The sequence below is a fragment of the Heterodontus francisci genome, chromosome 36 (genome assembly GCF_036365525.1).
Source record: "Heterodontus francisci isolate sHetFra1 chromosome 36, sHetFra1.hap1, whole genome shotgun sequence".
NCBI lineage: Eukaryota > Metazoa > Chordata > Chondrichthyes > Heterodontiformes > Heterodontidae > Heterodontus > Heterodontus francisci.
This window is the reverse complement of record NC_090406.1, coordinates 50,919,315-50,931,314: the sequence shown is the minus strand read 5'-3', so window position 1 is coordinate 50,931,314 and position 12,000 is coordinate 50,919,315. Positions and strand designations below refer to the sequence as shown.

Below are 12,000 nucleotides of genomic sequence, written 5' to 3'. Positions count from 1 at the left end.
GGTTAACATGATGCCATACTGACATTGCACTGACTTCATTACAAAATCGTTGCTCCCTGCTTACCTCACAGCTTTTTATAGTGCTGATACAAGCCTAGCCTGTCCAGCCTTTCCTCATAAGACAACCCGCCCTTTCCAAGCATTAGCCTAGTAAACCTTCTCTGAACTGCTTCCAACGCATTTACATCCTTCCTTAAATAAGGAGACCAGTACTATACACAGTACTCCAGATGTAGTCTCTCAAATGCCCTGTATAACCACCTACTTTTGTATTCAATTCCCCTTGCAATAAATGATAACATTCTATTAGCTTTCCTAATTACTTGCTGTACTAACCTTTTGCGACTTATGCACTAGGACACTCGATCCCTCTGCATCTCAGAGCTCTGCAATCTGTCGCCATTTAGATAATATGCTTTTTTTTTATTCCTGCCAAAATGGACAATTTCACATTTTCCCATGTTATACTCCCATTTGCCAGATCTTTGCCCACTCACTTAACCTATCTATATCCCTATGTAGCTTCCTTATGTCGTCTTCACAACTTACTTTCTTACCTATCTTTGTGTCATCAGCAAATTTAGCAACCATACCTTCGGTCCCTTCATCTAAGACATTTATATAAATTGTAAAAAGTTGAGGCCGCAGCACCGACCCTGTGGCACACCTCTCGTTGCATCTTGTCAACCAGAATATTACCCATTTATGTCTACTGTTTGTTTCCTGTTAGCTAGCTAATCTTCTCTCCATGCCAATATGTTACTCCCTACACCATGAGATTTTATTTTCTGCAATAACCTTTGATGTGGAACTTTATCAAAAATGCCTTCTGGAAATCTAAGTACAGTACATCCACCGGTTCCCCTTTAGCCGCAGCACGTAATACTTCCTCAAAGAACTCCAATAAGTTGGTTAAACATGATTTCCTGTTCACACAACCTTATTGACTCTGCCTGATTACCTTGAATTCTTCTAAGTGCCCTGCTATAATGTCTTTAATAATACCTTCTAACATTTTCCCTAAGACAGATGTTAAGCTAACTGGCCTGTAGTATCCTGCTTTCTGTCTCCCTTTTTTGAATAAAGGAGTTACATTTGCTATTTTCCAATCGAATGGAACCTTCCCCGAATCTAGGGAATTTTGGAAAATTAAAACTAACACATCAACTATCTCACTAGCCACTTCTTTTAGGACCCTAGCATGAAGTCCGTGAAGAACCTGGGAACTTGTCAGCCCGCAACAATTTGCACAGTACCACTTCCCTGGTGATTGTAATTTTCTTGGGTTCCTCCCTCCCTTCCATTTTCTGATTTACAGCTATTTCTGGGATATTACTTGTATCCTCAGTAGTGAAGACTGAGCAAAATACCTGTTCAATTCATCTGCCATCTCCTTATTTTCCATTATTAATTCCCCAGACTCACTTTCTATAGGACCAACGTTCACTTTGTTAACTTTTCTTTTCTAAATATCTATAGAAACTCTTAGCATCTATTTTTATATTTCTGGCTAGCTTTCTTTCGTACTCTAATTTTTATTTCCTTATTACTCTTTTAATCATTCTTTGCTGTTTCTTATATTCTGTCTAATGTTCTGACCTGCCACCCATCTTTGCGCAATTATATGCTTTTTCTTTAAGTTGATGCTATCTTTAACTTTTTTAGTTAACCATGGATGTTGGGTCCTCCCCTTGGAATTTTTCTTTCTTGTTGGAATGTATCTAGTCAGTGTACTCTGACATATCCCCTTACATGTCTGCCATTGCATCTCTATTAACCTATCCCTTAACCTAATTTTCCAGTTCACTTTAGTTAGCTCTGCTTTCATGCCCTCATAATTGCCCTTATTTAAGTTTAAAATACTCGTCTTGGACCAACTCTTCTCTCCCTCAAATTGAATGTAAAATTCAGTCATATTATGATCGCTGCTGCCTAGGGTTGCCTTCACTATGAGGTCATTAATTAATCCTTTCTCGTTGCACAATACCAGGTCTAGTGTAGCCTGCTCTCTGGCTCTAGAACGTGCTATTCTAAGAAATTATCCTGAAAACATTCTATGAATTCCTCATCGAGGCTAGCTTTGCCCATCTGATTTTTCCAGTCTATATGTAGATTAAAACCCTGCATGATTATCATCGTACCTTTCTGACAAGCTCCCATTATTTCTTCCTTTATACCCCGTCCTCCTGTGTGGTTACTGTTAGGGGGCCTGTACACCACAAGTGACTTCTTGCCTTTATCATATCTCATCTCTACTCAAACCACTTCTACATCCTGGTTTCCTGAACTTAGGTCATCCCTCCGTACTGTGTTAATACCATCATAAATTAACAGAGCCACCCCTCCACCTTTTCCTAGCTTCCTGTCCTTCCTAAATGTCATGTACCCTTCAATATTCAGGTCCCAATCTTTCATCCTGCAGCCATGACTCTGTAATAGCTATCGGATCATATTTATTTATACTATTTGCGCTATTAGTTCATCTGGTTTTTTTTCGACTGCTACGTGCATTCAGCTACAGAGCCTTTAGTTTTGTCCTTTATTATTTTTGTAACCTCTAGCCTTATCTGCTGATTTAGTCTTGGATTTGTACTCTCTGTCCCTTCCTGTCACGGTCTCTTTATATTCCCATATTAATACTTTCTCTCTTGCCTTGTCTTTACTCTTTGATTTACGACATCTTCCCAAATTTGATCCTTTGCTCCCACTATTTAGTTTAAAACCCTTTCTACTTCCCTAGTTATGCGGCTCACTAGAACATCGGTCCCAGCACAGTTCAGGTGTAGACCATCCCAATGGTACAGCCGTCACTTTCCGCAGTAGCGGTGCCAGTGCCCCACGAACCGGAACCCACTTCTACCACATCAGTTCTTGAGCATACATTCATTTCTGTCATCTTATTTCACAGAATCACAGAATAATACAGTGCAGAAGAGGCCCTTCGGCCCATCGAGTCTGCACCGATGCATTAAAACACCTGACCTTTCTACCTAATCACATTTGCCAGCACTTGGCCCATAGCCTTGAATGTTATGACATGCCGAGTGCTCATCCAGGTACTTTTTAAAGGATGTGAGGCAACCCGCCTCTACCACCCTCCCAGGCAGGACATTCCGGACCGTCACCACCCTCTGGGTAAAAAAGTTCTTCCTCAAATCCCCCTTAAACCTCCTGCCCCTCACCTTAAACTTGTGACCCCTCGTAACTGACCCTTCAACTAAGGGGAACAGCTGCTCCCTATCCACCCTGTCCATGCCCCTCATAATCTTGTACACCTCGATCAGGTCACCCCTCAGTCTTCTCTGCTCCAGCAAAAACAACCCAAGCCTATCAAACCTCTCTTCATAGCTTAAATGTTCCATCCCAGGCAACATCCTGGTGAATCGCCTCTGCACCCCCTCCAATGCAATCACATCCTTCCTAAGATGTGGCAACCAGAATTGCACACAGTACCCTAGCTGTGGCCTCACCAAAGTTCTGTACAACTCCAACATGACCTCCCTGCTTTTGTAATCTATGCCTCGATTGATAAAGGCAAGTGTCCCATATGCCTTTTTCACCACCCTATTAACCTGCCCTTCTGCCTTCAGAGATCGATGGACAAACACGCCAAGGTCCCTTTGTCCTTGGAACTTCCCAGTGTCAGGCCATTCATTGAATACTTCCCGTGTCACATTACTCCTTCCAAAGTGTATCACCTCACACTTTTCATCGTTAAATTCCATCTGCCACTTTTCTGCCCATTTGACCATCCCGTCTATATCTTCCTGTAACCTAAGACACTCCACCTCACTGTTAACCACTCAGCCAATCTTTGTGTCATCCGCGAACTTACTGATCCTACCCTCCACATAGTCATCTATGTCGTTTATATAAATGACAAACAATAGGGGACCCAGCACAGATCCCTGTGGTACGCCACTGGACACTGGCTTCCAGTCACTAAAACAGCCGTCTGTCATCACTCTCTGTCTCCTACAGCTAAGCCAATTTTGAATCCACCTTATCAAGTTACCTTGTATCCCACATGCATTTGCTTTCTTGATAAGTCTCCCATGTGGGACCTTGTCAAAGGCTTTGCTGAAATCCATGTAAAGTACATCAACTGCACTACCCTCATCTACACACCTGGTCACATGCTCAAAAAATTCAATCAAATTTGTTAGGCATGACCTCCCTCTGACAAAGCCATGCTGACTATTCCTAATCAAATTTTGCCTCTCCAAGTGGTGATAGATTCTCTCCTTCAGAATTTTCTCCAATAGTTTCCCTACCAGTGACATGAGACTCACTGGTCTGTAGTTCCCTGGCTTATCTCTACAACCTTTCTTAAATAGTGGGACCACATTAGCTGTTCTCCAGTCCTCTGGCACCTCCCCCGTATTTGCCCTACCCCAATTTGCACGTGGCTCAGGTAATAATCCAGAGATTATTACCTTTTGAGGTTCTGCTTAATTTGGTGCCTAGCTCCTCATACTGACTATGTAGATAGAACCTCTTTCCTTGTCCTGCCTATGTCAGTGGTACCCATATGGGCCACGATGACTGGCTCCAGCCCTGAGCAGATGTCCTGAACCCAGGCAACACAGCCTTCTGGACTCTTGCTCTTGGCTGCAGAGAACTGTGTCTACCCCCACGACCATACGTCCCCCATTATCACTATTTACTCCCCCAGCTTGAATGGCATCCTGTACCGTGGTGCCATGGTCAGTTTGCTCATCCACTCTGCAGCCCTCGCTCTCATCCATACAAACTGACAGGACCTCAAACCTGTTGGACAATTGCAAGGGCTGAGGCTCCTCCACTTCTGCCTTCTCGATCCCTTTACCTGTCCCCCTCGCAATCAGACCCTATAGACTATAGTGTCTTCCCTAATCGGTACTGCCACCCCACTTTTTTTCTTTTGTTTTCTGAAAACTATGTATCCTTGAACAGTAAGCACCCAGTCCTCACCATTTTTAAGCCGCATTTCAGTTTTTGCCACTGCATCATTTTCCCATAGGGCTATTTTTGCTTGTAGCTCATCAACCTTATTCACCACACTTAATGCACATACATGCATTCTAAACCTGTCTTTGTATTCCTTCTTAGCCTGCTCCTATCTAATATGGTACTACTTTCTTCTCTAGTACTATCCAACACTCACTCCTTTGTGCACCTTATTCCATTTTTCTACTTCTATATGCTGGTGCCCATCTAGTTTAAACCCTCCCCAAACACACTGAACCTCCCCACGAGGACATTGGTCCCAGTCCTTGTTGAGGTGCAGCCCATTTGTTTTGAATAGGTGTTTCTACCCCAGAACAGGTACCAGTGCCCTAAGAATCTGAAGCCCTTACTCCTGCACCATGCCTTAAGCTATGCATTGATCCTCCCTATCTTCCTATTCCTAGTGCATGGCACTGGGAGTAATCCAGAGATTACTACCTTCGAGGTCCTACCAGAAGGACATGGAGGCTTTGGAGAAGGTACAGAGGAGGTTTACCAGGATGTTGCCTGGTCTGGAGGGCATTAGCTATGAGGAGAGGTTGGATAAACTCAGATTGTTTTCACTGGAGCGACGGAGGTGGAGGGGCGACATGATAGAGGTTTACAAAGTTATGAGCGGCATGGACAGAGTGGATAGTCAGAAGCTTTTTCCCAGGGTGGAAGAGTCAGTTACTGGGGGACATAGGTTTAAGGTGCGAGGGGCAAAGTTTAGAGGGGATGTGCGAGGCAAGTTTTTTACACAGAGGGTGGTGAGTGCCTGGAACTTGCTGCCAGGGGAGGTGGTGGAAGCAGATATGATAGCGACGTTTAAGAAACATCTTGACAAATATATGAATAGAAAGGGAATAGAGGGATATGGGAAGTGCAGAAGGTTTTAGTTTCGGCAGGCATCAAGATCGGAGAAGGCTTGGAGGGCTGAATGGACTGTTCCTGTGCTGTTTTGTTCTTTGTTCTTTGTACTCTTTAAATTCCCTCCTAGCTCCTGAAAGTCTGACCGCCCTCTGTGCTGTTGGTATTAGTCATAGAGAGATACAGCACTGAAACAGGCTCTTCGCCCCACTGAGTCTGTGCCGACCAGCAACCACCCATTTATACTAATCCTACATTAATCCCATATCCCCTACCACATCCCCACCACCTACCTACATTAGGGGAAATTTACAATGGCCAATTTACCTATCAACCTGCAAGTCTTTGGCTGTGGGAGGAAACCGGAGCACCCGGCGGAAACCCACGGGGTCACAGGGAGAACTTGCAAACTCCACACAGGCAGTACCCAGAATCGAACCTGGGTCGCTGGAGCTGTGAGGCTACAGTGCTAACCACTGCGCCGCCCAACATATTGACGTGTGTCTCAACTACTGGCTCATTCCTTTCTCACTATAGAATATTCTGCACACTCTTCATGATGTCCTTTACCCTGGCACCAGGGAGGCAACACACATGTGGGACTCACAATGATGGTTACACAAACATCTGCCTGTCCCCCTAACTATGGAACTTCCTGTAATGACTGCCATTCTATGCTTTGCTGTTCCCTCCCTTTCCCAGTTTCTCCCCCCCCCCCCCCCCACCCTGTGCAGTCCCTTGCCCTTTGGTGCCATGGTCTGGACAACACTCCAAAATGTCATCATTCCCAGGAGTCTTGATTGCGGAGTACCAGTTTGATAGTGGCACACACCCCAAAGACTCCTGCACTTCCTGCCTCGTCCGGATGGCCACCCATCTACCCTCCTGAACACTCCCTGCCTGTGGGGTGACCACCTCCTGGAAAGTATGATCCAGGAAACTCTCTTGCTCCCTGATGCTCTCCAGCGACTCCAGCTGCGCCTCAAGCTTGGAAACCCCGAGCTGAATCTCAAGCAGCTGGAGACACTTCCTACACAAGTGGTCCCCCAAGACGCATGGAGTGTCCTAAAGTTCCTACATAGCTCAGGAATTGCAAGCAACAGGTCTCAGCTGCTCATCCACGGTTTAAAAATTGTTTTCTTTAGAATCTAGTTCGTACCTTGTTTAATCTATTAATTTTAATTAATGCCTCTCAACCTCAGTTCCTGGGTCTCATTGTTTTCTCCTGCTCCCTCTCTTGGACCACTCCTTGTTTTATTAAAATACCAGAACAGCACCTCATCCTTCACTGAACTGAATTCTCTGAGCTTAATACTCTGCAGAAGCAGTAGTCTGTAGAATTGGATTCTGTACGTCTTGCATATGGGCGGCACCATGGCGCAGTGGTTAGCACCGCAGCCTCACAGCTCCAGGGACCTGGGTTCAGTTCTGGGTACTGCCTGTGCGGAGTTTGCAAGTTCTCCCTGTATCTGCGTGGGTTTTCGCCGGGTGCTCCGGTTTCCTCCCACATCCAAAGACTTGCAGGTGATAGGTAAATTGGCCATTGTAAATTGCCCCTAGTGTAGGGAGGTGATAGGGAATATGGGATTACTGTAGGGTTAGTATAAATGGGTGGTTGTTGGTCGGCACAGACTCGGTGGGCCGAAGGGCCTGTTTCAGTGCTGTATCGCTAAAATTAAAAAAAAGTAAACATAGGGAAGAAATATTGCCAGATTGTAATTTATTAGATTAAATATATAATACCCTGTACCTTCCCTCCTGAAAAAGCTATGGAAATTCTGTGCAAAAAAGAAAAAAATTTCGGTAATCTGAAACAAAAAAGGAAAAGGCTGAAACACTTAGCAGGTCAAGCAGCATTTCTGTAAAGAGAGTTAAAATTTCTGGTATAACCCTACATCGGCACAACAGTGCTTATGCTGTTTAACAGCTAAACACAAAAATGACTCCGTTCCTAATGTGCACACTGTTTGTTTAATTTGTTGTGAAACAGTGAAAAACTGGTGTGTTGGAGAACACGCTGCCTGCGAGTACCTCTGTGTGCCTGCTCCTTACACTGACCAGCACTATGCGTGTCTCTGCCCAGATGGTATGATACTCAAAGGAAACGGACATACATGTGGAAGAGGTAAGATGAAGCAACATTACTTAAACCAGCATGCTAAACGAGAATAGATCAGTTTGGAGGTAATATTTTTCACTGAGCATCGCTAGGCGTACAGGTCTGCTACTTAGGGGTCCATTCTTCGGGGGTTTCCCAGACAGTGAGCGCTGACAAGTTATTTCATCATGGGGCATCACAGCTGAGCCCAATCTTGTCCTCACTTAATGTCTGAACACCTGTACTTCCCAGCAGGAGTCACTGTACACTGCACAGTGGTGTGGTGTCGGAATCCTGACCTAGCTTTTCCCCCACTCTCACTGAGGCCAATTTTAGTGCTCTGTCTGAGATGCAGTAACTCAACGCTGACCAGGAATTAAATCTATGAGCTCCTGGTCTGAATGGCAGGGTACTGCAGGCATTAGTGCTTGGGCCTGATCTATTTACAGTTTGTATCGATGATGTAGATGAAGGGAAATTTTGGTATTCAGAGGAACCTGGGTGTCCTTGTACACGAATCACAGAAACTTAGCTACTGGTGCAGCAAGCAATTCAGAAAGCAGCTGGTATGTTAGTCTTTATTTGAAAGGGATTGAAGTGTAAGAGTGAAGAAGTCTTATTGCAGTTATATAGGGTCTTGGTGAGACCAGACCTGGAAAACTCAGCACAGTTTTGGTTTCCTTACATAAGGAAGGATATACTTGCCTTCGAGGGAGTGCAACAAATGTTCACCAGACTTATTTCTGTGATGAGTGGATTGTCCTATGAGAGACGAGTAGACTGTGCCTATATTTCCTGGAATTTAGAAGATTGAGAGGTGATCTCATTGAAACATACAAAATTCTTAAAGGGACTTGAGAGGGTAGATGATGGAATGATGTTCCCCTAGCTAGGGAGTCTAGAATTATGGCTCAGCCTCAGAATAAGGGATCACTCATTTACGACTCAGATGAGAAGTTTCTTCAATGGGTTGTGAATCTTTGGAATTCTGTAGCACAGAAAGCTGTGGATACTCAGTCATTGTGCATATTCAAGACAGCGGTTGATTTATTTTTTGCATACTAAGGAAATTAAGGGATATGGGGAGAGTGAAGGAAGATGGAGTTGAGGCGGAGCAAGCTCAAGAGCAGAATGGCCTCCAATTTCTTATGTACCTATGGCTTAGTGCTATCCTGGACCTTGAGGCCTGTCCAAGCGCTCCAAATTAACTTTTAATCAAAACATTACTAAGGATTCACAAATGTATTTTGGGCATTCATTTTCAGAAGCAAATTCCAGCACTTGGTCGGATGTGGGAGCTGATTCCAGCACTTGGTCGGATGTGGGAGCTGATTCCAGCACTTGGTCGGATGTGGGAGCTGATTCCAGCACTTGGTCGGATGTGGGAGCTGATTCCAGCACTTGGTCGGATGTGGGAGCTGATTCCAGCACTTGGTCGGATGTGGGAGCTGATTCCAGCACTTCATCAGAGGAGGGAGCTGATCTGAACCATCTTGATCCTGTATCTGTAGGGATTATTGCTCTGATAGGCAGGTTTTTTTTTTGCTTGCCTTGAAAGAGCAATGTACTTCAGGGAACTATATGGTGTGGTGGGATAAATTATTCCCATTTCAAGAACTAAGTTTGTATTAAGAGCTGATCTGTAAGTTGAATTTAATGCGGGATAGGATACAGAGAGCAGAGATTTGGATGAGTTGCTAATGAAGACTGGGAGGCTGGCCAAAAGAACATTGGAATGGTTGAATCAGCAGGTAACCAAGGTATGGATGACGATTGCAGCAGGGCAGGAAAAGACAGGCAGTATTAGAGGTGGACGTGGGCAGTCTTGGTGATGGCGTCGGAAGCTCAGCTCAGGATCGAATAGGATGCTAAGATTGTGTAAATGTGTGATTCGGCCTGAGGCAATGGCTGGGAAAATAAGTTTTCTGTCTGCAATAATTGTAGTCCTTCCAGACTTTGAGATGCTTGTTTTTATTTTAATACAATTGAAGAAACATTAAGTATACTGTGATTTAACTTGTAAACCTGATTTTTAAGCATTGTTTTATGAAGATGCAATGCAGAACATGACGATACATCATAAGTTGTCTGAATAGGTTATACAAAGTGAGCAGAAATCTTTCAATTTTCCTTTTGATGTGGGGGTGGGGGCGGGGGTGCGGGTGAAGAGAAATCATATTCTATGCAGACCTTCCAGCCGGTCCTGCCAGTCTGTGCGCTCAGAACAATAGCATGAACCCAGGAGTGCAGTATGTGCACTGCTTTCTTTGTAAGTTTTTAATGTGTTTTCCTTCGTTTCCTCTCCCTGCAGTGGTCCTGATTGGAATTGTAATGTGTTGTGCTACCATGCATTGGAGAATGATACTCAGCCATGTCAAAAAGTCACGCCTCTATTCTCCTGTCAACCTCACCACAGAAAATGTGATGACCTGTGATGGACAGAGAACCGACACCATTTCTCAGCAGTAAGTTTCGCATTAAGATTGCAGTCAGTTATTTTGCACACATTGCAGTAACTTATCTGGCACCGACCATCAATCCATTGCAAGATAAAGGCAGAGACTGACACAGTTGAGATTGCAACAAGGCAATTGTCTAGGGTTGTACATCTCACTATCATGCCATTCAGTCGTAGGATGTGAGCCCAAAAAAATCATTCACCCCCATACTGACTCCTTGAACCCAGCCACCCTACTGGGGATTCACTGTACAGACACCAAGCACTTTGCAGAGGAAGCAGGGATTGTTGGAAAATAGCTCTTGCATTTTTGTATCTTCGTTCATGATCTTGGAATGCCCCGAAGTGCTTTATAGCTATAGAAGTAGTTTTTAAAATGTTGCTGTTGTAATGTAGGAAACGTGGCAGTCAATTTGCTCACAAAGACATGGTTTAACACCTCATCCATAAGATGAAGCCTCTGACAGTGCAGCACTCTCAGCATTGCACTGAAGTGTCAGCATGGATTCTGTGCTCAAGTCTCTGGAGTGGGACATGAACCTACGACCTTCTGACTCCAAGGCAAGAGTGATGCCTACAGAGGGTGAACCCTTCCAGATTTTCCTTTCTATTTTCAGTATTTAATTATAGGCTGCTGAGAGGGCTGGGAACAAGACACCTGCCTCTTCTCTTGGCCAAGGGACCCACATTGCATAGGAGTCTTGGATCTTTGAGTAAGATTACTGCTATTCCCCTTTCCCATTCACTCGGAATGTTAATTGAGGGATCTGAGAATTGGGTGGTAGCGCGATGGTGGGAATAGCACTAAGGAAATTTGCTTCAATGAGCAGCTGTGTTGGAATTTATTTGTGCCCAGTGTATTTCTGGATGCATCCTACACGGATTGTCCTCTTCCTTATAGCAACCAGGAAAAAGCACAAAAGCTGGGATTTCTCAGCTGACTGAGGGTGTCCTTTCTGTGACATTGCACCAGTGGTGTAATTTATTGTTATTAAATCAGTGCACAAGGATAAAAAGGAAAAACTGAATACTGAAAATCTGAAATAATGACAACAGAGCCAGAGAGGAAGAGCTACACCTGAATTCTTATCTTTCTAGATGCTGATTGACCTGCTGTGTGATCTAGCCTGTTCTGCCTTTGATAATGTTATGTGCTAGCAAAGATTTGTAAACAACTTCACCACAGAGAGCCCCTTTCAAAAGGGAACATCTTACTTTCCCCATGTTTAAAATGAAATGGTTCCAAAGGATTTATCACATTGACTTGAGCCATATCACCGTGCCCAGTCAATCAACACTGAGAGGGCTAATTGCGACAAATGGTGATGTGTTTTTTTTAAATTTATTTAGAGATACAGCACTGAAACAGGCCCTTCGGCCCACCAAGTCTGTGCCGACCAACAACCACCCATTTATACTAACCCTACAGTAATCCCATATTTCCTATCGCCTACCTACACTAGGGGCAATTTACAACGGCCAATTTACCTATCACCTGCAAGTCTTTTGGCTGTGGGAGGAAACCGGAGCACCCGGGGAAAACCCACGCAGACACAGGGAGAACTTGCAAACTCCGCACAAGCAGTACCCAGAATTGAACCCAGGT

The 12,000-nt window shown here is 44.3% G+C and overlaps 1 protein-coding gene across 3 annotated transcripts in view; it reads left to right on the top strand.

Moving 5' to 3' along the window:
• LOC137351814 (very low-density lipoprotein receptor-like) overlaps window positions 1–12,000 on the top strand; it is an 83,007-nt gene that overhangs the window by 49,367 nt on the left and 21,640 nt on the right. For all 3 annotated transcript variants that reach the window (XM_068016675.1, XM_068016674.1, XM_068016676.1), the window contains exons 10-12: window positions 7,829–7,963; window positions 9,202–9,465; window positions 10,248–10,401. In XM_068016675.1, the coding sequence (XP_067872776.1) occupies window positions 7,829–7,963; window positions 9,202–9,465; window positions 10,248–10,401 (553 nt within the window). The remainder of the gene's footprint in view (window positions 1–7,828; window positions 7,964–9,201; window positions 9,466–10,247; window positions 10,402–12,000) is intronic.